This window comes from Carettochelys insculpta, chromosome 8, assembly GCF_033958435.1.
Source record: "Carettochelys insculpta isolate YL-2023 chromosome 8, ASM3395843v1, whole genome shotgun sequence".
In the NCBI taxonomy this organism is placed as follows: domain Eukaryota; kingdom Metazoa; phylum Chordata; order Testudines; family Carettochelyidae; genus Carettochelys; species Carettochelys insculpta.
Genome location: NC_134144.1, coordinates 37466357 through 37491501, shown reverse-complemented (window position 1 = coordinate 37491501; position 25145 = coordinate 37466357). Strand labels below are relative to the sequence as shown.

The following is a 25145-nucleotide window of genomic DNA, read 5'->3' as shown; positions in this document are numbered from 1 at the left end:
CTATTTCAAAATTATTTGTGTACATGCTAGGGCAGTTATTCTGACATAGTATCTGTTATGCCAAAATAACTTTGCTGTTGTAGACATACCCACACATATACAACAAGAAGTCCTGTGGCACCTTATAGATTAAGAGCTATTTTGGAGCATAAGCTTTTATGGGCAAAGAAGCTTATGCTTCAAAATATCTGTTAGTCTATAAGGTGCCACAGGACTTCTTGTTGTTTTTGAAGATACAGGCTAACTCAGGCCCTCCCCCGCCCCCCCAACAATAGATACATATGGAACTGACATGACAATTTTCTTCTTATTTACACTGGTTTCATGTTAATGTAACTTCGCTGACTTTAAGTTACTCCTAATTTACCCAGAGGAATCAAACCTATCATTTCTAGCAATTTCACATCTCTCCTCCAACTTTCTCTGAACTCTCCTCATGTTGACAAATAAACAAGGGGCTGGGGGCTAAAATGGGTAAAGTATAGAGAAATGAATGTTTAAGAAATCCAAGTCATGTATTTTGAGGTAGAAATCTCGTATTTTAAGATAAGAAAAATGGCTGAATTTCTTAGTGTTCAGTTTATTGCAGTAGTAAAGCCCACTGAGAGTCGTCTCATAAACTCCAATGGATTTTGGATTGAACCTGTAGTGCATTAGTATAAGAATCTTCTAACTTGAAATACTGTACAATGAACCAGGAGAAAGAAGAATCCCATTTTCCACTAAGGAGTCAGTACTGTGCTGGTAACCAGTCTAACCACATTTGTCAGAACTTATCTGTGATCACTTGCAATTTGATAGAACATTAAAACATCCTTCAAGAAATGTTGCTGCCCAGGTGCTGCTCAGGCCCACCTGTCATTAAAATCCATTCTACTTTTCCTCATTTGCTGTAGGGTGAACCTGGTGGGCCAGGACGTCTTGGAATGCCAGGGCTTCCTGGTCGAGCTATTCCAGGACCAAAGGTAACCTCTGCACTCCAAGCGGTCTGATGTTTATGATCATCAACACATGGAATATATTAACCATGTGCTGACTACTGAAGTGAGCTAATTAAACCTGCATATCTGTTTTCTTAATCATAGGGTGACATCGGGTTACCTGGTCCTGCTGGCCCAGTTGGAGAACCAGGAGTTGGGATTCCTGGTGCAAAGGTAAACCCCAAAGGGATCCCAAGTTTGGCTTTCTCCCATAAGTAAATATCCCGTAAGTAGAACAGCTGGTAACCAAGGATAGCAAATGCCCTATAACTGTCAGGGTAGATAACTGCAGTAGGCTTGCAGAATCCCTTAAGTACGACCAGAAAAAGATATTTAAAACCATCTTACTCGTAATTTCTTAAATAACCATTTGAATACTTGACACCAAAATATCAGTTATTGACTGTATTAATTCCTCCAAGCCACAGCAGACTTTATTAAGGATCTTTGGTTTAAGCTGCCTCAATATGTTTAATTTAATGTTGGTAAAAATTTTGCGAACAGAACATCAAACAAATAAGTTTATTAACTCTTATTATTCATATATTACTATCTATTGCTATGGTCCCCATTGCGGTTTGCTGAGTATCTATGGAATTATTTTAAATAGTTTAAAATAAAAGAGTCTGCCATTGTTTCTTTACAATCAGAATGTTTGTGAGTGGGTTGTGGTACAAATGTGCATAACTAACCCAGGGAGCATCATGTTTAAAAATCTGCTACGTTATGAGTTCTGAAAGTGATTGTCTGTCCTCATTCTTCTGAAGAGAGAGTGTGAGTTCCATTATCTAGGCTCTGCTTCTGGGAAAGTTCTGTCTTTGCACTTACAAGCCTCCAAATGTTGGTTAGTTTTATTGTTCCATAACGGTTGTGAAAGTCACGACTACAGAGGAAAAGAGAAGCTCTCAGCTAGCTAGAGTCAGTTGCATGGTGAGCTTGAGCTTTCTGTGTGGTTTTTTTTTTTTTTTTGGTGGGGGGTGAGTGGTGGGGGAAAGCAAGCGGAGAGAGCAGAGCACTTGGGTGGTCACAAAAACTTATGTGAGGTGCACATAGGGTGCTGCATTTTCTCCCTGTTGCAGTGTTTTCAGGAGGTGTATTCATTCCTAATTATGAATTGCAGGAAGATCAGCAGTGTAACCAGGTCAAGTCAATAGTAACCAAGACGACGGAGCAGAAGGTCTTGAAAATAGGAGATTATATAGGAGAGTCAAATTATTACAAATACATCCACAGCCCTTCAGTCTTGCCTAGCTCCATCTTTAGAAAGCTACTTTTCATCTGGGTGCTATTTAGGGTAGATACCAAGAAAGCTGAGAAATAGTGCTGTTTTATATTTGATATCAAGGGCCCACAAAGTTAGATATTATTGCTATTTCTGTTTTTTTCTCCTTTGTCAATTTTGTGCCTGTAACAGTGTCTTGAGTACAGTTAGAGTTAGCTGTTGTCGGTGACAGTCTTCCACACAGTAATAGAAGAGTGAAAACCATTTTAAAATATTAGAAAATGAGCTTTTGAAATGACATGAACTAGTAAGGAACTTGGGAACAGAATACCTGAAAGTACTTTAAAAACATTTTTCTAAACTGACTGGATTTCAAGTTGATGGTTTCCCTTTCAATCCTCTGTTTTACCCACAGAACAAATACATCATCGGTCACTGATAAACTGAGACATACAAATAAAATAAAGCCATTTACAGTATTTGTTTGCCAAATCCTGCAAAGGAGTTTCATTTTTGTGTAAACCTACCCAACAGCAATTATACGGGCATGCACTTGAACTATTTTTCTGCTGATTTCAGGGTGACCGTGGTCAGCCAGGACCACCTGGTCCATTTGGGCCAAAAGGAGATGGTTATCCAGGCCCACCTGTAAGTAGACAATTTTTCACATCATTTCTGAACAAACAGATATGAGTAGAGGAAATAAGCCTCCATAGCTGTTGGGCCACAGAAAGTTTATGGGTGTCCTAGGCTCATCTGCCATTGAGGCTCATCATTCTTTTGAGAGCGAAAGGGAAATTTCCCACTGGGAACAAAGAGTTTCTAACTCCTTCTAACGACCAAAGTCTCTCATTCATTTGTTTACAATTTTGAGACCACAAGTAGGAAGTTTCTAATGCCATCACTGGTGTTTCAAGCAGAATCCTTACTATTTTAAGGCAGGGCTTGTTCTTCCCTTTTGACCTAGCTGATAGAACAGCCAGCCAGGGAAATGATACAGAACTGTGGCATCATGTTACAGTTCTGAAAAGCAAAGTTTGCACTGCTGTACTACACTAGTGGGACCTCTGGGAGGCATCATGCTTCAGAGAACTCCTACAAAAAGCAGGCATAAAGAGCAAAGCAACATTTGTGTTCCTCTTCTGTTGGCCATTTTTGCCGACTTAAGTGGTGGTGAGGGGACAGAGAGATGATCTCAACTCCTTCTCTTCCCTTTCATCCACTTTCAAAGGCTAGGGCTGACAAATGCTCCCTAGCCCCTATGAAGAAGGTTAGAAGAGAAGAGGCTCCTTATATCCTCATCTTTCTTTTGCATATGCATGAGCCAGGCACAGTCTGATGCTTTAATCACTTGCATACCTGTACTGTGCCAGCAATACACACTACAGGAACATGACTGATATGGCAACATTCCAGAGCATAGTGAACATTTACTGGAATGGAGCCCAAAGTGTCCAATGATTATGAGTCAGCACAGATCTACATTAAGTTCTCTAATATTTCTAAGTCTCAACAATTAAAGAAGTTGATGTTTCAAAATGTTGTCAAGTGAAGTTAGTGAATGTCAAAATAAAAATTATTGTTATGTTTTCTGATGCATTTGTGAAATATGATGCTGGAATTCTTGCATCTGGCTCATGGTATCAGAGGATCCTCTATCTCCAAACATGCATACTGTTCCTATACACTTCAGCACATCCTTTCATTAGGGTCGGATTGTGTGTTACTTATAAAGGAAGAGTGTCACACAAAAACACAACCCATCATTTCTAGTTATGAGATGTACTAGTTTGCCAGTACTGTGTTACCAGACAGGTTGTACATCCATGGTGACAGGTATCACAGGGGTAGCCAAGTTAGTCTGTATCTTCAGAAACAACAAGAAGTCCTGTGGCACCTTGTAGACTAACAGATATTTTGGAGCATAAGCTTTTGTGGGCAAAGACCTGCTTCTTCAGGTATCTGTTAGTCTATAAAGTGCCACAGGACTCCTTGTTGGTACAGTTAATGTAGCCTCAGACTAGATTAATCGTCTGCCTGTGTGTGTCTTCCATGTTAGGGACTTCCAGGTCTCCCAGGAGCTCCTGGTGAACAAGGCCCCGAAGGAGTTGGATTACCAGGACCTAAGGTACAGGCCATTAAACTCAAGCATAAAGCAAATTCTTCTTTACATAGATATTTCCTTTGGATAGGTTATATTCAAAATGCAGTCAAGTCTGTTTAATCCAGATTTGGTTTATTCATTAGCATATAAACTATCCCTAACAGAGATTTCTAGTGCATGGAGAAAACGTGTACTTTTTCCATATATTACTGCTTATATTCCTCTGTATTTTTAGAAGTATATTGTTTGAAAACAGACCAAACACACTCCGTATTCAAGGCAGTTATGGCCAAAGGATTTTTTGTTTTCTCTTAAGACAATAGTTACAGCATGTTTAAAATAGAAATAGTAATTTATGATTTGCCTAACGGAAATCTCGTGCGGCTTCTCTGACAGATACTAGTAACTACTAAGGAATAGTCCATGGTGACACCATCAAAGGGCAACAAAGGGCTATTATGGACTATGCATACAAATGGAAGAGGCTCAAAGAAATCTACAAAACCACAGGGAGAGCCCAGATTCTGCTTCAGTTGAAATCAATGGCAAAACTCACATTGACTACAAAACGCATCTGATCAGGTCTATACTTAGCTATGTGTAGCACCATTATCTGTTTTAGATATGGTATAGTATCATCATTAATGTAATTGCCCTTTCATGGTGCTCCATGGTACTTTTATTAGGTGGTATATTTCATTCTTTTGTTCAAATATTGCTTCAGAACTCAGTTATCCCTGACAGGATTTGACGCCAGTTAAACAATAAACTTGTATCCTATATATGTCTTTCCAATGACTGGTGAGTGTACAGAGAACAAATAGATATCACTGTACTTTTCTAGGAAGGTCACCTAGATGTCCCGCCAATTGTTAATATAAATAGAAAGGAGCTGGCAAGGTGATTTGAATTATATTTTGACGGTATTTCTACCACAAAATGTTTTATCACATTTTATATCTCTTGACATAAAACTCCCTCCCAATGTGACCAGAATCCCGACTGTCCCAAGACTGTGAGGGGAACAAGTGCCAGCAAGCAGTAACTAAATAACATGCAGTCTCATTAAACTCCCATTAGAGTCTAAAGACAGACTCTCATTGGCTCAAGGGCAGATGAATCAATTCCCTGGTCACTATATAGTAAGAGTACAGGTTTAACTTGTTCTGTACAGGTTGAACCTGTCTCATCCAGCACTCTTGGGACTTGACCAGTGCCAAAGGAGAGAATTTGCTGGACCACAACAAATCAATATTGTCTGGCACATTCCCAACACTTCTACTGTTTACTGGGCTATTAGAAGACATTTAGGAATAAATTACAGCTAAATAATAGCACAGAACCCTGAGAAACAGGATTAGTAGCTGTATGCAAACTTTATGGGACCATGGGACACTTGGACACACCCATGGTAAGTGAATAACTGGATAGTCTGGATAACTAAAATCATGCCGGATTACAGATGTTGCCAGACGAGAGCATTCCAGATTACAGAGGTTCAACCTGTATTGAAATTATAGTGTATTTATGACAAAGGCCATTGTAACAGCTAAGGAGCTAGTCTTTTGTTCTTTAGTAAAATTGCACAATTTGTCAGGGTTCATTCTTAGTTTAACATGTTTTCTGTGACCCATCCAGCCCCGCTCTTTAATCAGACTTGTTCAGGCATGTACTTTGGTATTTAACTAATTCCTCTATTTCCTTTTGTCTCCCTTTAAGCACTGCAGACAATGGAAATAATAAAAACAAGTGAAATACTGCTGTTCACTTGGCCAGATACAGTTTCCCAATTCAGTGGGTGTACTATACTACACATTGGGTGGGGAGCCCTAAACCATCGGATAGTGTATTTTACCCCTCAGTTTGGACTCATCTCCCCACTGTTGGCATTGTGATCTGGCACAAAGGGTCAGAATGTCACTTGGGCAACCACCAAACCTGAGTGGCACCAGATCCAGTGATGACAGTGAGCAGCCAGGCCCAATTCCACAGGTCAGAAAACATCATTCTGGGACGAGTCAGTGGTGAGTTCATGCTCAGGCCCATCTAGGCTCCTGCACCTCATCTTTTCCTCTGCAGTGGTGGGAAATATCTATATTTACCTAGGGTCCAGTGATAATTACTCTTCTATGTGATGTGTCAATATAAATACTTCAGTGATTTTGTAGTCCTGATTTCATAATTTCTGTGGATGCAATTGAACCTATAATCCCATGACTGAATTCAGTAGGTGTTTTCAATAAGTATCAATTTTCAGGGTGATGCAGGTGTTAGAGGACCAGTTGGTCTCCCAGGTCCCCCAGGAGAAGGCCTTCCAGGACCAAAAGTAAGCCAATTAAATGGTTATGTCTCATTCCTTCAACAATTTTCTTTAAAAAGAAATATAATGTTTAATATATATTTTGTCTTCATGCTACTCTACAAATGAGTCCCATGAGTAGTAAGACAGAAAGAGAAGTCAGCATCCCCATTTTGCAGAGGGGAAAATCAGAGCTAAAGTAGTTAAGCGATTCACCCAGCCCACATGCTCTTTTATCTCTTACTATATACAGAAATAAAAATTTGTCAATTTAGTGATTGAACTCTCTCAAAGAAGTGTCACTTTTTGCAAGCTTACTATGGGTAAGATCCTTCCTCCCTTCAATCATGAGCCATGAAATCCTTGGCTGTAACAAAACTACTGACACAGGATAGCATCCTGTGAGCCTGTCACGTAATTTTGTAACACTCCCACAAGTTCCGTCCATATCAGAATGGTGGACAGAGTGTTGTCCAATGAAACTCTGACTACACTGACACACATTTATAGGGATGGGCATGTCTGTTGCTGAAGCTAACGAAGTCAAGATGCTATAGTAGCAACTACAGAGCAGCCACAGCCCATACGCTGAGTACAAGCTTAGGCCTGCAAGGCTATCTCTATATGGCAGGTGCTATTTCGGGATATGAAGGTATCCTGAAATAGCTGCCCGCATCTAGGTAATGCACCTGTTGTCAAAAGTTTTTGGGCTAACAGATGAACTGTTCCACCATCCCTAAACACATCACATGAGAAGTACAGGGATGCCTCGAAATAGGGCTTTACTTCAGCATGTGGCACTGTTTACACAGAGCCACATGCTAAAATAGCCTATTTCACAGTTAGGGTACCATGTAGACATAGCCTAAGTGGGCTCCACTGTATGATTAGAGCCTTACAAATGATGCAAACAAAACTTCATGCATAGAGATCAATTCATCAAAGGAGTAAGAAGCACATTTTGTTTTTCAAAATCTATTGAATAACCTTGATTTCCTAATTTTTACCAACAGATCTAGTGATAATGATTAGAGTGTCCTATTTATATAAAATTCATGAATGTTAAAGTGTTGATTGCAGTTATGTTCATCTGAGTAATAGAAAATCCATGTATCAGAGAGGTAACCATCTTAGTCTGTATCTTGGAGAACAAGAAGTACTGTGGCACCTTGTAGACTAACAGATTTTGGAGCATAAGCTTTCGTGGACAAAGACCTGCTTCATCAGATGCAAGTAGGCCTTTGCCCATGAAAGCTTATGCTCCAAAATATCTGTCAGAAAATCCATGATTTTCTTTAGAATTCCATTTTAAAGGAAAAGTTTATAAATAGGCAACAAATTACCATTTGCTTGGTTTGCCATATATACTCATGCATGTGTCTTGAGATGTTTTAAAAAGAATTTATTGCTGGTTGAAGGTGCAACATTGGAAATTATAGTTTTTTATCCACAGTGCACTTGTCCCTACTGCTCCACCCATGTCCCACATCCTTTTACCGGAGAGTTCACCTGTAAGAGTGAGAGTGATTCACCATCATTGTCCACTGTCAGTCTTTAGTGACTCCTCTGAAAGCTGAACCATAATTCAACCGAGAGAAAGCTGTGCTAGTCTATACACTATCAAAACAAAAAAGCAGTCCAATAGCACTTTAAAGACTAACAAAATAATTTATTTGGTGATGAGCTTTTGTGGGACAGACCCACTTCTTCAGACCATAGCCATACCAGAACAGACTCAATATTTAAGGCACAGAGTATCAAACATAGTGATCAAGGTTGACAAATCAGAAAAATATTATCAAGGTGAGCAAATCACAGAGTAGAGGGCAGAAGGTGGGGGGGGGTGTCAAGAATTAGATGAAGCCAAGTATGCAAAAGAGCCCCTATAATGACCTAAAAAATTCCCATCCTGGTTCAACCACGTGTTAATGTGTTGACACATTATGGTTCTCTGTGCCTTAAATATTGAGTCTGTTCTGGTATGGCTAGGATCTGAAGAAGTGGGTCTGTCCCACGAAAGCTCATCTCCTAAGAAATTATTTTGTTAGTCTTTAAAGTACTACTGGACTGCTTTTTTGTTTTCATAATTCAACCATTAGTCATCTGATAAAATTTGAAAAACAAGTATCGCCTTATTGTCTCTCTGATGAATTCTGGCCAGGCTACTTCTAGGAGGACATCAAATGTTACAGAAGAGGGATATGAAATTGTATGGTGGCATAAGAATTTGTGTGTTTTTTATGAGACAATATGTTTAACAGGTATGGCTTTTCTTCTATTTAGGGAAATGTTGGACGGCAAGGGTCCCCAGGCCCCATGGGACCTCCAGGTGAAGGTATTCAGGGATCTAAGGTATAAAAACCTCAATAACTTCAATGCTCCTATGTAGCTTAGGGGAGAACCTGACCATCAAAATATAAACAAGATGAGAAACAAATAACCTGTAATTGAATGAAGAAAAAGGAAAATTCTCTCTCTCTCTTTCTTTCTCTGTGGCTATGTCTACACTGGCCCCTGCCTTTCAAAAGGGCATGCAAAAATAGCTGAGCAAACATGCAATTGAGGCAGATTTGAATATTCAGCACCTCGTTTGCATAATGATGGCCACTGGCCATTCCGGAAGTGCTGTTTTCAAACGCCAAAACTGCCATGTAGATGGGGCTCCTTTAAAAGGAAGCCTCACTTTCAAAAGCACCCTTCTTCCTGAAAAAAATTTGGCTTTCGAAAACAGGACTTTCAGAATGGTGAGTGGCCGTCATTATTAAGAAGGAAAAGAGGCATATCTGGCCAGCTTGTGCAGCCCTTATTCATCCTGGTAAGGACTTGCTCCTGTGAGAAATCCCAGTCACTTAAATTTATCTTTTTACACAAAGAGGTGCTGGCAGGATGAATAAGGGATTCACAAGCTGGTCCTTCTAAAGGGTAGAGAAATGAAGCTCAGAAATATTCTTGATGGGAAGCAAGAAAAGCATATGCTGAAATATATCTGCATAAAGAAATCTACATAATCTGTGATATCATTTTGTATATTCATTAAAGTATCTTCAATATTGCCTGCCTTCAATTAACTTTAATGCATGAGGAATGGCCATCAAGTGTTAACATTTCTGATGGAAATATCATTAGGGTGAGCAAGGAATTCAAGGAATGCCAGGACCTCGGGGGCCTCCTGGGGAAGGATTACTTGGACCAAAGGTACAGTATAATATAATGTCTGGTGTCCAGTTCTCCCCTTGAAGTCAACATACAGGAGTCAACTCCCAGTGGAGTTTCTTTTATTCCTGGAGAGAGACTAGGGATGAGAATTTGTAGGCAATTATGTAATAAAGAGTGCAGTTAGAGATGAAGGAAACAAGTAAACAGTATTCCAGATGTCCTGTTTTCTCTTGCCGCACTGTAGGCTGATTAGGTTCTGTAGTATTCAGAGATTTTTAAATTAAGGTTTTACTAATGTGACAACAGATTATTCCATTTGCCATCTAGATCAGTGGAGCCGGGCCCTTGGACCTTCTACTCTCTTGATATAGTAGAGCTTCTTTTTATCACCATACATATTTCTAAAAAGTGAGCCAAAGAGAAACTCACAGGAGAAGGCCAGCATTGTAAATCCAGAACTTTCTTCCCTCATGGATATGTATCTGATTACAACTTACACAAGTAAGAGTGAAATAAAACAATGAAAAGCTGTATCTGATCTGAGTGTAATTTATAGGTACTGTTGTAAGTAATCTGAGCTTTATCCTGAAAGGTGCAGAACACCTCACTGTAAAGTGCTCGGTGACTGCTTTTAAATAAGTGGGATTTGGGAACATCTAGCCCTTCACAGGATCAGACCTTTGCTTTAATATTTTAAGTACCTTTCACAGTACTACAATTGAAATGTGTTTTGAAATATGGATTATATAACGTACTACAATAAAAAGGAGCCGAACGTGGGTATAATAATTTTTAGTCCTTTCCACTAGGTGCTGCACGGGCTTTCAGCAACAGCTAGATATTAAAATAAAAAGTTTAACTGAATGGTGTGACTTACAGCTGTTGTCTAACTCATGCATCATTCCAAGGGTGATCGTGGTGCTGCCGGTGAAAGAGGAAGAAAAGGAGAAAAAGGCAACATGGGTGATCCTGGTTTGTCTGGAGAACCTGTGAGTTCCTACCGTTTATCAAATAGTTTGCTGTAAACAAATTTTAAACACCCTCAGTATATGCATAAAATGTGTTCACCATTTCATTGCAAATAATCTGAAATGCTTTTATAAAATGAGTCAAACTATGCAAGGATTTTAAAGACCACATTCCTTGTAAAATAGACATTTCCATGTTCAGTGAGAGTCCAGAGGCAAAATAATATAAGCAGCTTCTTCCTTAGAGAAGTGAAAAGTCCATCAACAGGCTCCCCTCTGCTCCCTGGAGCCAAGAAACTGACCAGAGTTGCTGCCCAGATCAGTTTCCTGGCTCTGTAAGAGGAAGGGAGGCAGGAGCCAGGCTGCAGCCTGGTTCCCAGCTCCCCGCCACTTCAGGGACTGCTCCTGTTAGGGGCAGCAGCCAAGAGTCAGGCTGCCATCCCTGACAGGACCAGTTTCCCCACGTTAACCCAAGACACATTCAACTTGGTTGTGCATATCTTGAGAGTTTACAGCATTGATCCTCTCATTGTCTACTTGTGCACTCAAAGGGCAATCCTCGAATTCTTGCAGCTGCTCCTACAGTAGCAGGTTAGGAGACAGAATGTTTTTAAGAACTGGCACTTGCAGCGCTTGACAGTTAGGAAGCAATTTGCACAAGTTCTCCCTTCCTTGGATGGCAACTCACAGCTCTGGCAGCTGGAGGTTTGGAGCCTCCTTGTCTCTGTAGCATTCTGATCATTCTCCTGACTAGACTCCAATTACAGCTGCAGTCACACAGGACTTGTACATGCAAAAGGCTGTAGATATTTTGTGTTGGACTCAGCCCTAATATTTTAACAGTACTTTTATAGAGAAAAGAGTTCTTATTAGCTAAATATTATATCATCACAGGGCTAATAAAATAATGACTCAAATTACAACTGTGGTTACAAATCAATTGCTAATAACTAAATATATTGCAGGGCAGTACTGGACCCAAAGGAGAGCAAGGCTTAACAGTAAGCAAATCCTATTGTAATTTCCACAAATGCAAGATGTTATGAGTTAATGCATCACATGGGAATTACTATTTGAAATGTTTCCTGACTAAGTTTTAAACTGAGAACATTAATAATAATTCATCTCACAACCGACTAAATTATCCACATTTAAGAAACAATATAAAAGGTGTCTGACTTAAGTCACACTGACTTCAATAGCACTTAAACAGTCATGTAAATAATGCAGCTGAGGCTCAGTAAAGGCATTAATTAAGTTCACAGCATGAAAGACTACGACATTTTTACTCAGAGTATCTGAAATTAAATGATTGGCAAGGGTAATATAGGTCATCTGAGCAAGTACAATTGTCAATGTTTATTATTGCTATTCTTATTTAGAGAGAAGATATAATAAAATTAATTAAAGAGATATGTGGTAAGTGGTCAATCTTTATTAATTTACTTTTTACCTTTTCCTTTCCTTACCTAATGAGTACAGAATAAAGTCATCATTGCATAACCAGTTTATGGTAATATAATAAGCCATACTCCAGATATAATGGAAGCAATATCTTTGTGTATGTGAACAAGACTAAGTTTAATAATAAATTAAGAACTAATCATGATTTTTTGTTCTTCCTCTGCAGGTTGTGGCATTAAATGTAAGGAAATACCCATGGAGCTTGTTTTTGTGATTGACAGCTCGGAAAGTGTGGGACCAGAAAATTTTGAGATAATTAAAGACTTTGTCACTGCGTTAGTAGATAGAGTAACAGTAGGAAGAAATGCCACCAGAATTGGTCTTGTACTCTACAGTTTAGAGGTTCGGCTAGAATTTGGACTTAACAGGTACACAACCCAACAGGATGTGAAACAAGCAATTAGAAAAATGTTGTATATGGGGGAAGGTACATACACAGCAACTGCTATCCGCAAAGCAACACAGGATGGATTTTTTGGTGCTCGAAGTGGTGTGCGAAAAGTAGCTATTGTAATAACAGATGGCCAGGCAGACAAAAGAGAAGCTGTTAAACTGGATATCGCTGTCCGAGAGGCCCACGCAACCAACATTGAAATGTATGCGATAGGAATTGTAAATACTTCAGATCCAACACAAGTTGAGTTCTTGCGTGAACTTAATCTGATTGCGTCAGATCCTGACAAAGAACATATGTATCTGATAGATGATTTTAATACCCTTCCAGGTAGGTGCATTTTGTTTTAACCATGTAAAATAGTTGTACAGTAAACCCCCGACTTACACATAGGTTGTATGCCAGGCAACCACATGTAAGTCGAATTTTGCACAAGTCGGAGGAGCTGGGAAACTGACCACCACTGCTGCACTGGTCAGTTTCCTGGCTCCTAGGACCGGTGGGGAGCCATGAACCAGGTGACAGCCTGGCTCCCAGTTCCCCTCCTTGCAGGAGCCGGGAGCAGAGGGGAGCTGAGAGCCAGGCTGTTGCCTGGTTCCCAGCTCCCCACCATTTCTGGGAGCCAGGACACTGACCAGTGCAGCAGCAGCAGCACTGGTCAGTTTCCAGACTCCCACAAGTGGGCGGCGGGGAGGAGATGGGAGCCACCTGGTTCCTTGCTCCCTGCCACTTACGAGTTCGAGTCATGTTAATCCAAGTAATGTGCATGTCTAAATTGCGTCAACAGGGATTTTACTGTATACTAATACAGAGCATTCTAAACTTGTCCAAGAGAAAGAATGGCTTGTTTTTCCTTTCTGTGTAAACATCCAAACATCTTGATCTAGAACATGGTTTCCCAAACTGGGGTGGGGGGGTGAAGAAATTCCAGGGGAGGGTTCAAGGTGACCCAGCCCCCACCAATCATTCCCCCCACCTGAAGAAAAAGCCTGCCTTTGCTTCTGGCTCTCAGCCCCTGTCATTTTATGTGAGTGACCTGGAGCAGCCGGTATAAAAAGCAAGCAGACGGCAAAGATCCACGTGGAGCTAGCTGCCTTCTCCAAAGATGAATGAGTGCGTTGTGGGGGAGAAGAGGAGAATGGGGTTAGATGAGAGCTGGAGTAAGAACGGGGGGCTCGTCGTGCCTGGTTTTATGGGATGGGAGGAGCTTGGGCAGACAGCTTATGGGGCTCGGGCAGCCAGCCTGCTTGTGGGACTCGTAGTGCTTGGGCAGTGGGCCCCAGCATTGCAGGGTTCAGGTGGCTCAGACTTGCAGCTGGCCCTGGCAGCACGGGGCTCAGGCTAGCAGGTGGGCAGCTGGCCCCAGCAGTGCGGGACTTGGGCAGCTTGGGCTGGCAGGCAGGTGATTGGCCCCAGCAATTTGGGGGTTGGGCAGCTCAGAATGGCAGGTGAGCAGCTGGCCCTAACAGTGTGGTGCTTGGGTGGGTGGCTCGGGCAGCTGGCCCGCGGCTGGGGCAGGCAGGGAGTAGGTGGGCAGCTTGTCCCAGCAGTGCAGAGCTCAGGTAGCTGGCAAGTGGCTGGCAGGGTGCGGGGGGCGGTGGCTGGCCCCAGCGGTGCGTGGCTGTGGCGGGTGGTTCTAGCAGCACAGGTCTCAGGCGGGCGGGTGGCTGTCACGGTCAGTTCTGGTGGCTCGCCTGGGGCTCAGGTAGCTGGCCAGCTGAGGGCTGCACCTGGCACCTTCAAGGGGCCAAGAAAAACTGTGTGCTTATTTTTAATTTTAAATAACTTTTTATATAAGTTTTTGTGTTTATTTTAAATTACAAATTGAATTTTATGTTACAAGGGGTTAGATGATGGTAAAGAAAAGGTGGGGGGGGTGTGAGGGTTTCTCAAAAATCAAAACGGGGGGCATGATGCCAAAATGTTTGGGAACCACTGATCTAGAACATACTAAACGGTACTACGGGCACCTTGGAGGAATGGGAGCCAGGGTTCTGTACATCATCTTTGTAGCCACTAGCTTGCAAGGCTGGTAAAGTCATGGTCCAACTAGTTAAAGCTGCTTAAAGATTGCTCTAATTTACAGTAGGCTGCACATGCCAAAATGGAGTCATACTGACAGCTGGGAACTGCAGGAGCATTGAGATCGTCCAGTAACACCTGCTATGCCCTGCGGCTGGCTGAAGCATGGTTCTAAGATTCTATGCTGGCTCAGTGCCAACCCAGATTCCCACTTACAAAATGGGAATTCTCAAATAGGAAATTAAGCCTGGTGTTCAGCTGATTTACACCTCTTGCATAGCGCAAAGCAGCCAGAGCAGGGAGCAGGATCTGGCCCAGTGAGCCAAATCCTGATTTCTTACTCACTTTCATGGGATCAGTTACATGACAAGATAAGCAGGATTTGATCTATTATGAGGTAATAACTAAAGAGCTATTTTATGAGATTCCACATAGTTGAATCTCTCTTGAATAAGCACAGTTGGTTAAATTTAGATGTTCAGATCTTGTTTTATGGCACAGTGTACCATATATACTGGAGTACATGTCATGAGGACTTAGGGAGCTGGAAGATTTATGGTGAATTGTCCAGAAGCGTCAACTGTATTATTATACCATATAAATAACATAAACAAACATTTTCTGATTGAGTCTCTGTTTCCATAAATTATGCTGTTCTTTTTTATTTTTTCCTTTAAGCTTTGGAGTCCAAATTAGTAAACCAGTTTTGTGAAGATGAACACGGTGCCTTAATATATAATCGTATTGGACATGGTGCAATTATAAGTGGACCATCTATCCATTCACTGTCTTCCACTTCTTCACATTACTTACCTCACAGCAACAACGTTAATGGACACTCAGTTACATCAGACAGCGAGGGAACATCTGTGAAAGAACGCAAGCTTTCTCAACCATTATTTCCGGTATGAAAATGAATAATTTATTTTGATAATCAACTGGCTTGTATGCACACCCTTGTCTGCCAGCTAATGGATGCAGTATATCAGATTTTTTTAAGCCCTAGTGTCCTCTACTGGTCAAGCTAGTGAAGTGACTCTTTTACTTCACTGGGGATTCTCAGAGCCACATGTTGTGAATGAGAATTCTGATACAGCATCCATTCACCTAGCTAACAGATAGTAACAGTATTCTTGGAGAGACAAGGATTGTTACCATCATGTTTAGTAACATTTGTGCTATAGTGTAAAGAATGAGGTATTGACAGGGCAGTTATACTCTGAAAAGTAACTCTAAGAAGTGGCATTTCTACTCAATGATTCTATCTTGCATTTTTTCCTAATTCAAAACTCCTCTTGTAACAGCCACAACCACAAACCTGCTTTCTGATGAGACATGTCAAACTATTCTTCTGGCTCACACATCACCACCAGAAATAAATATTCCCCAACGTTACTAAATTAACAATTCTCTGGCTGATGCATGATCCAAAACAGAATATACATCATTCTCACATACCACTATAATCTTGGCTAATCCGAGTAAAAGCATTATTCTTTTCAGAAAAATAAGCAGGTTTAACTTTGAATTTGCATAGAGAGTTAATCAGGATACTCAAATGGTGCCATTTTTCATCACTCTTAGTACTTTAACAACATTGATGGTTTCCCGGGAGAATCCCATCTAGTCCTCGTCTTGAAAATCAGAGTGACCTGTGAATTCTTCAGGAGTCCCTTTCCTTTTCAGGGACATGATTAACCTACAAGCATTTTAAACAATGTTAAATATTTGTTTCAGACCAAAGAATCATCTGTGGCAGTTTATGAAGACTACGAAGAGGAGTCTGAGGAAAATGGGCAGCCGTCCTTGCCCTCAGTGAACACCAGAGGTATTTTCACGATCATCTTGCTTCTCACTATTTCACTTCCGAATTCTTCTAGGCGAGAGAGAAAAATACTAGTTATTTTGTCTTCATCTTCAGTAACTGTATCATCACTGCTAGACAAAATGCTGTCACCATCTCCTTCACCAGTTTCCTCTGTGTTGCTTACATGCAGCTCAGGTTATACATTATACCCTATTTTTAGTTTCGGTTACCTGAACATTAACCTTTAATAGAGATCCTGAATCAGAATTAATTCTTCAGGACTAACTATCTTCCTAAGTTTGGTAATGCTGTGATGGGGAGGAGGGACCATTTTAGGATTTTTTAGAGTGGACTCGGTCCCATTGCTTCCCCAGCATCTTTGTCCAACATGTCTTGCCTTTCCCAGCTGTCATTTCCTGCTACTTCCCTTATGCTGGAAACAGAAAGAGTGTCCAGGGCCAGAAAGAATGTGAGGGGAGGTATGCACTCAGAGATGTGGGTGTGATTCCCAATATGAGGAGACATACTTACACTACCTCTCATCAAGTTATTGTGCTAAAAACAGAATGTAATTATGGCAGCATGTGCTGTGAGGTGCTAGGTACGCATATATAGTAGTGCCTAATTCCCATGCACCCTCATGTAACTCGAATTTTACCTAAGTTGGGGGGGTGGCATTTTACACCAGCGGAATGCACGTTCTGCAGCTGGGGAAGCAGCAGGAGCACCTTTTGAAAGCTAAGTCCTGGTGTTGGGGGGTGGGGGGGAGCAGCTGGGAAGGGTTAAGCCTGATAGTGGGTTGGGGCCATGGGAGGGGGGCAAAGTGGTTAAGCTTGAGGTGGGTTAGGGCTGCAGGGGAATGGGGAGGTGGAGTTGAGCCAGAGCCGGGGGCGGGTTGGATGAACTGGGGCGGGGCAGGGGTTGAGCCACAGCCACATGCGGGGGTGGTGAGCATGAGCCACGCATGGGAGATTTGAACCTGGGCCGGGGGGGGGTTGAGCGGGAGCCAGAGGTGAGGGGTGGTAAGCTGGAGCCAGAGCTAGGCATGGAAGGTGAGCCAGAGCTGTGTGTGGCTGGTGAGCATGGTTGAGGGGGAGGTTGAACCAGGGTCGCATGGGGCTGGGGGGAGTTGAACTGGGCCCAGGGGGAGCGGGATTTTGAGTTGCAGTTAACTCACGTTAATGCGAGTTAAGCGCAACTCGAAATCATGCATTTTGAGGGTTTACTGTACTTGGAACAGTTAACCTATTCCATAGTTCGCACTGCCACAGATATCTTCTTTTATCATTGATTTATTTCATCAGCTCTTCTGGTGTGTGCAGTACTTGATTACCACCTCTTGCCTTTATAAATGAAGTGTACACATCTTAGGGAAAAAAAAAAAACAAAAACCACACTGAATACAGTTTCTGATTCTAACAACTATTCTAATGCTAGGGCTCCAATACCACAGTACCAGAATTTAGATGGATTATGTATTGCAGGTAATTAACATAAAGGTTTTAAACCAGAAGCTCTCACACACAGTACCAATTCAAGAATACCCTATATACTCCCTATACTTTGTAGCAGTAAAACAGTTTAAAATGCACAAACATTGAGATCTGAGTTTTCACATGCTGAGAGCTCTTTTATCATTTGTTTTTTAAGATAATATTCTGGATCCACGATGTAAACTGAGATTAGACCAAGGGTCATGTCGTGTGTATATAATAAAATGGTATTATGATAAGCATGCCAATGCCTGTGCTCAGTTTTGGTATGGTGGTTGTGATGGAAATGCTAATCGCTTTAACACTGAAGATGAATGTAAAAAAGCCTGTGTATATTATTCTGGAGGTAAGTTTACAGGATTTTTTCTACATTAAAAACTACTAGTGTTTTGTGTGATTCCCTAGTTTAGTTGACTATCAGCTATCCTATGTTACAGTAAACTCTTTCATATCCTGCATTCTATTATCTGTAACTCTAAAATAACCAGCATTTTAACCATAAGTAACTTTTAGTAGCATTTTCTGTAAGTACAGGACAGTGAAAGTAAACACAAACAAATACTGTGTGGCTGCGTCTACACTACAGCCCCCTTCTGAAAGGGGAATGCAATAAGGCAAATCAGAAATGCAAATGAAGTGCTGATTTACATATATCATGCTTCATTTGCATAATCACACTTTTGGAAGAGAGTCTTTCAAAAGAAAAACAGCAGTGTAGACAGGGTTCATTCAAAATAAACCCCGTTTTCAAAAGCACCCTTCTTCCTGAAAAAAAATTAGGAGGAAGGGTACTTTCAAAAATGGTGTTTTATTTCAAATGAACCTAGTTTACACTGCTGTTTTCTTTCAAACAACTCTCTTTTGAAAATATGATTATGCAAATGAAGCTTGGGATATGTAAATTAGCACATCATTTGCATTTCCAATATGCCTCATTTGCATTCCCCTTTCGAAAGGGGACTGTAGTGTAAATGCAGCCTGTAAGTTTACAGGGTACAATACTACTGTTGTTGGTTTTATGCTTGGTGGTTGTTGGTATTCCACGTACATCTTTGTTTCTTAATATCTAATCTTGTTTTACTTTAGTGTTATGCATAGCTAGGTATACCTCACTATTTTCCCCAAATATTTGAACATCTGGCAACTTCCCAGTCCCAGGGCTGCAGGGCATGAAAGAGTTTGCTGTACATACAAAAAAAAAAAAAAGTTAAAGAAAGTTAATAACAAGTCAACCATTAAAAAGGTAGAAAATGCCTAAATTAAAGCTGTCTGTGTAACCTTAATGTTGCCCTCTTGTGCCTAAGCAATATGGTATGTGCTTTACTTACACAACAAAATCCTTTTTCTCTACAGGATCATATTCAGTAGTACACAGAATGGAAGCTTTCCGTAGCACAGTTGGATGCTAATCCTAGATTGGGGGTCCATAAGTACTACTGTTAAACAAATAATATGAGTAGGCAAATCTAAATAGTATCTATGTCTTAGCTTAAGTAACATTTTTATATGCATCTCTGAACAGTATAGTTATGTGTTTTTCCCCTCTGTTACAGATAACTAAAGCTTGATGTTAATTCCGCAACAAAGACGACTTCTTTTTTTTTTTTTTTAAGTAAAGCCTGAAAGTTTTACACCAGTGCTATTTTTACACTTGTAAAGTATTTTGATATAATACTTCGACAGATCTCTGTGGATCATGTAACATTTTCAAAGCAAAAAATACTCAGGGGTTATCATCACCTATCTGTCAACTTGCAAACTGTCAATATTTGAGCTTCAAAGAGAAGTACAAAGGAAAGGAATTTTAAAAGGAATTTGCATAGAGAAGTGTTTCTTAAACTATGTTCCAAGGAACATTGGTGTTCTATGAACAATTCAGAGGTGAACCAAGAGTGTCTCACACTTTTAATATCATACCACTGATGGTATATATTTTCTGTTATTGAAATCAGATATAATGTTACTTCTTCATTGCTATGATACCCGATTAAATTACTTCATTTTGTTTTTGCTGTACATGTTGCTGTTTGGGGCTTTTTGGTGGGAGGCAGGTCAGTCAAGATAATTTTTTTGAAGAAAATTTTCACTGGTGTTCCAAATTAAAAATATCATTGTTTGGTGTTCCATGGTCTCAAAAAGTTTAAGAAACACTGACATAGAGAATCCTTGAGTTATTTATGCAGCTCGACCAATGAACAGTTCCAGATCTTGGAAAAGTCACGTACGTCCTCTGTGTTTCAATCCACCCATTTGTAAAAGGGAGAAATACTACTCTTTTTCCTAATGGAGAGGGTCTGAATTATAAGAACTTTAAGTTTACAAAGTACTTTAAAATCACTATGAAAGTTATTGTATACATTCAAAATATCGTATTCTTAACTATACAAAAACATAGTACTTTTGATGTAAAGACTTTCTCTATTTTCCATGGGCTAGCAAGGTAGATTTAATCTACTGTATTTAAAAGTGTCTACAAACTGGTATTTCTAAGATAGATGAATTCAGTCCTAAAATAGTTCTTTAATTTTTAAAGTATCTTTAAAAGATGTGTGTGATTTTAAATGCATTTTAATATTCTAACCTCAACATTTTTAAACTCATTTATGTTCAGAAGATCAACAGCAGCCTTGGCCTGACAATAAAAAGCCATTCTGAATTACTGTCAGGTGACCATCCGTCCCATTTTCCCCAGGACAGTCCCTTATTTAAGCTATCCCAGAGGCGTCCCAACTTTTTTTTAAGAAAATGGGGAAACTGTCCCATATTTTGTGGGGTTCTGTTCCCCGGCACCCAGTGGCTCAGGGTGGCAGCTGCCAGGGAGCCCCACTGCAGGGCAGATGCCCAGTTCTCTGCACCCTGTGCCTTGGCGCAGCACCTCCACTGCTAGGAAGCTCCTCTGTAAGGAGGCTGCCCTGTGCCTCAGGAGAGCAGCTCCTGCTGCAGGGGAGCACCTCCATGGGGAAGCTGCCCCATTCCCTGGCACTTCATGGTGTCAGTCCCTGCTGCCAGCAACCTCTGCCATGGGGAGCTGCCTTGTTTCCTGGCACTCTGTGCCTTAGTGAGTGACCTCCTGCTGCAAGGAAGCTCCTCCCTGTGGCAGCTGCGGTGTTCCCTGGCCCCCACTGCTGTGAGGCTGTGAAGCCCCTACTCTCAGCACCTGCCCTGCCATGAGATTGCAGAGTCTCCATTCTCCACTCCCCACCCCCATTAGGAGGCTGTGGAGCCCCCATCCCCAGTGCCTCACTGTGGGGCAGCACTCTCCATCACCAAGGAGCCCTCGCATGGGAGAGCAGCTCCCCCATCTCCATAGGCCAGTGTCCCATATTTGCCATAGAGCAATGTGGTCACCCTAAATTATTGTTTAAGTCACTGCCCATGTATATTGCTGCATTTATGAGCAAGTGTAGCTGTATAATTGGTATTAATCAAACTCTGGACTACAAATATTGTCTGTAATAAAATTTTGTTTTACTGCCAATAGAGAGAATAATAGCAGCTTTGCAGAAATAAAGAGCTGTTTTTCCTATGATATTTAACAATCACACAAATTCGTGAACACAGTACACAGGACTGAACCTTTTAGGACAGGGTTGCACAAGGCGGGGGGCATGACATCTCATAAGGGAGGATCAGCAACATCGGCTGTTGGGTTTCAGGCTCATCCATCTTATTAAAAATGTTGAAATAGACGTTACTGTTTCATGCATGTGTATCACAGTTATATACCAATTTAATAAAGTATTTACATTCTGCACATTTGTTTTCTTATACATGCTGAAAAGGTTTTGTTTTTTTAATATGAATATAACAGAAATTCCCACTGGTTTGGAATATATCAGACAGATTGCAGGGGGAGGAGTTTGCTAACTGAAGGGACAAAAAGTGGAGCCCGACATAAAAAGTTTGCTCACCCCTGTTCTAGGATATGTTCACCACTCATATACATTGTTAACCACTATATATCTGGGATCTTATATCAATATCTGCAACACTATGTCCAGAATATCAACAAAATTTACAGCACATATGAGGTAAGAATACACCCGTAGGGTATGTGCTGCATTTCCGACACGTAATCATGGAGGGCTGCCTTTCCACAGTGGCTCTGCTTGGCACGTTGTGCTTCTGCGCCCCTACTTCATGGGGGAAAAAGAGGCAGGGCTGAGCTCCCACCTCGCAGCTCACATGCCACTCTTGGCATGCGTTCTGGGGCTTGCTGACCGCTGTACTAAGGTATGGCTCTTTTCCCTTCTGCATTCAAGTCTGGCAGCTTCCTCTTGCTCACTGCCTGAGCCAGCATGCTGCAGTTTTCCAAAAAGGTTATATATATATCAAGTTAAAGATACCTGAAATGATTAATGTAGGCTAAGAAGGGGGCCAAATAACTAGACAGACCACATCTCAGGGCCATCAGGCAGTTTAAGTAATCCCTGGACTAAACAACAAGGAAGCCCAGCTGAGGGGGAACGAACTGAACTGGATTCATACTGAATGCTGGTAACAAGAGGGGCTGCAGGGAGGAGTCTGCAGTCACTCCCTGGGAGAACGAAGGTGTGTTCGGAGGGTATAGAACCAAAGTAGACTACAGTTATTCCACAGGAATAGGGCCAGATTATCTTCTGTAGGCACAGGGCTATTAGATTTTTGGGGCCCCTTAGGCTCCGGGGCGAGGCCAAAAATGAGGGGTTGAAAGTGAGTGTGAGAGCTGTGGGTTGAGGCAAAGGAGTGGGTGCAGGAGGAGTAGAGGGTTCTGACTGTGGTTGTGGTCTCTGGGGTAAGGATAGTAACAAGGAGTTTTGGGTATAAAAGGGAGCTGCAGGCTGGAGGTGAGAGTGTGGGGTTGGGGCAGGAGTTAAGGTATGGGATGGGGCTCAGGGCTGGGAGTTGGAGTGCAGGCTGCTTTATTTGGGCAGCTCCTGTTTCCATCTCTCAGGAAGAGAAAGGGACAGGTAGTTCTGCGTCCTGCCCTGTGCTCTCCTGCAGGCACCACCCCCACAGCTCTCACTGGCCACAATTCCCAGCCAATGGGAGCTGTGAGGATGGAACTTGCAGGTTAGGGAAGTGAGCTGATGGAGTTTCTCAGTATGTGCAGGTCCAGCACAGGGGGAAGGGAGCGGAGAACAGCAACATGCAGAGCTTTATCTTCCCAAGCCACACATGGATGGATAATTTGCATGGACTTTAGAGGCTGCAGCCCAGGATCCCAGGCTGAGGGGACCCCACACAAGGATCTGCATTTTTGGAAGCCCAGATATCTTTCTCTGGGGCCATCCTTAGCCCAGGCCTCAGCCCTGCATAGAAGGAGGGAGTTTTGGAGTTGGCAAACTCAGAGAAGGGGCACGGAGCCAGAAAGATAGAAAATTATCCAGGGTAAAGGGGAAAAGGTCCAGCACAGAACAGACAGTGACTGCTGATTAGAGGATCCTTGGGATGGAACCCAGAGGAGAAGGTGGGCCCAGGCTCCCCTAGAGGCCCTTGGGGAAGTGGCACCAGCTAGGTAGTGAATGGGAAAACTGCCTGAGCCTGTTTTTCAGAAGGCATATTGATTCTCCAGGGAAGGGCAGGATACACGTGAAAGCTCATTACCTAATAAATAACATTGTTAGTTTTTAAGGTGCTATAAGACTGCTTGTTTTTAGCCATCGGGGTAAGCCACAAGCAGAGCATCTTACCTTGAAAGAAATACTGCTTTCTTTTGTTGTAAAAAGTTCCGTTTGAGATATAGAACTGTTTTTATAACGTTTAGTTTTTTTCAGTAACTCAAAGAACAATTTTATAAAGGAAGGTATGTGGGAAATTTCAGTCTACTCCATTTCTTTGATGGCTTCCACATATTATATGGGACTAAATTAATCCATGGTGTGAGCAGAGTCAAGTTAGTGGAGCTACACAACGGTTGAAATTTATCTCAAGATTTGCAATATTATTATTTACAGTGCAAGTGCCTAATGGTCTCAGGTTGGGTTGAGGGCTCCACTGTTCTCTAGCTAAAAAGATGGTCACTTTCCCAAACAGCATATGATCTTGCCATTGGTGCTCATGCTCGTATTCTTCACTGGCACTTTCTCTGAGCCCATGTTTGTAAGGCAGTATCACTAAAAGAGCTTAATATAAGCAGTAGTGCATAGCCAAATTATTTTAAGCAAACAATTAAAATGTATTTAACAAAAGCATATTTTTCTATGCATTACTTCACTGCTTTTTACAGTAGACATGTCATTTGTATTCAAAGTGTGAGAAATGTCATGGTACGAAATATAACTGGAGATTCACTATTCAACTGACATGCACAATAGAAAATTGTTCAGTAATAGGTAACCTAGTTATTTATCTGACCCTAATTTATCTTTTTTCAAAGTAACCTGGTTGAAGATGTAAGATATTATAAATATACATATAACTTTGGATGTCATTTATCATTTTGGAACTTCTACTGTTGCTGTTGGAAATTAAAAGAAAGGATAGCAGAACAACTGAGTTTCTGTATTTTCAAATAATATTTTTGAGAGTATTCAACTGTGTACAAGCAGAGCATTTTGAGGCATCTATTTGCTCCAATCCCCGAATGGCCTCCTTGAGGAATGAACACACAACCCCAGGTGTAGCAGGCTAGTGCTCAAACCACTGAGCTACCCCTCCCCCATTTTTTTAAAATAATTGGAGATACACATCTCCTAGAACTGGAAGGGACCTTGGGAGGTCATCTAGTCCAATCCCCTGCCCTTTTGGCAGGCCCAAGCACCATCCCTGACATCTATTAATCCCTGACATCCAGTCTTACTGAATTTGACTGTCCTGATATTTATGAATACTGAAAAAACTTTTAAAATTTAGTATTGCTATATGTTTATGAAGATCTGGCCTCGCCACACAGATAAGCAGAGAAGGAAAATGCCCTGCAGCCAGAGACTCGATGTTTATAATTTAGGGTAACCACACTGCCATAAGGCAAATACCAGACACTGGACTCAGGATGGGCGGGGCTGCTATTCCATGTCAAGGCTCCTCAAAGATGGGAACAGCTGCCCCACTGTGAGGCACCATGGATGGGGACTCAGCAGCCTCCTGATAGAGTGGAGGATGAGCTCCATAACCTCCCACCAAGGGGGCAGCACCATCGAATTAAGTGTCTGCCCCAGGGCAGAGCTCACTGGCAGTGGTGCCAGGAAATGGGACAGCTGTCCAATGGAGGAGCTCCCAGGCAGTAGGGGCTGCCACCCTGAGGCACTGGATGCC

General features: G+C 41.6%; 1 protein-coding gene across 3 annotated transcripts in view; it reads left to right on the top strand.

The window, feature by feature from the left end:
- Nucleotides 1–23387, top strand: part of LOC142017252 (uncharacterized) — a 67866-nt gene extending 44479 nt beyond the window's left edge. The window contains exons 22-36 of one of the 3 annotated variants that reach the window (XM_075002123.1): nucleotides 897–965; nucleotides 1086–1154; nucleotides 2782–2850; nucleotides 4262–4330; nucleotides 6564–6632; nucleotides 8889–8957; nucleotides 9732–9800; nucleotides 10670–10750; nucleotides 11695–11730; nucleotides 12112–12148; nucleotides 12360–12917; nucleotides 15288–15514; nucleotides 16347–16437; nucleotides 18067–18255; nucleotides 19463–23387. In XM_075002123.1, the coding sequence (XP_074858224.1) occupies nucleotides 897–965; nucleotides 1086–1154; nucleotides 2782–2850; nucleotides 4262–4330; nucleotides 6564–6632; nucleotides 8889–8957; nucleotides 9732–9800; nucleotides 10670–10750; nucleotides 11695–11730; nucleotides 12112–12148; nucleotides 12360–12917; nucleotides 15288–15514; nucleotides 16347–16437; nucleotides 18067–18255; nucleotides 19463–19470 (1710 nt within the window). In that variant the 3' untranslated portion in view covers nucleotides 19471–23387. Of the gene's footprint in view, nucleotides 1–896; nucleotides 966–1085; nucleotides 1155–2781; nucleotides 2851–4261; nucleotides 4331–6563; nucleotides 6633–8888; nucleotides 8958–9731; nucleotides 9801–10669; nucleotides 10751–11694; nucleotides 11731–12111; nucleotides 12149–12359; nucleotides 12918–15287; nucleotides 15515–16346; nucleotides 16438–18066; nucleotides 18307–19462 lie in introns of those variants that run through there. The other 2 variants (XM_075002124.1, XM_075002122.1) reach the window with 2 other exon arrangements.
- Nucleotides 23388–25145: the final 1758 nt, after the last annotated feature.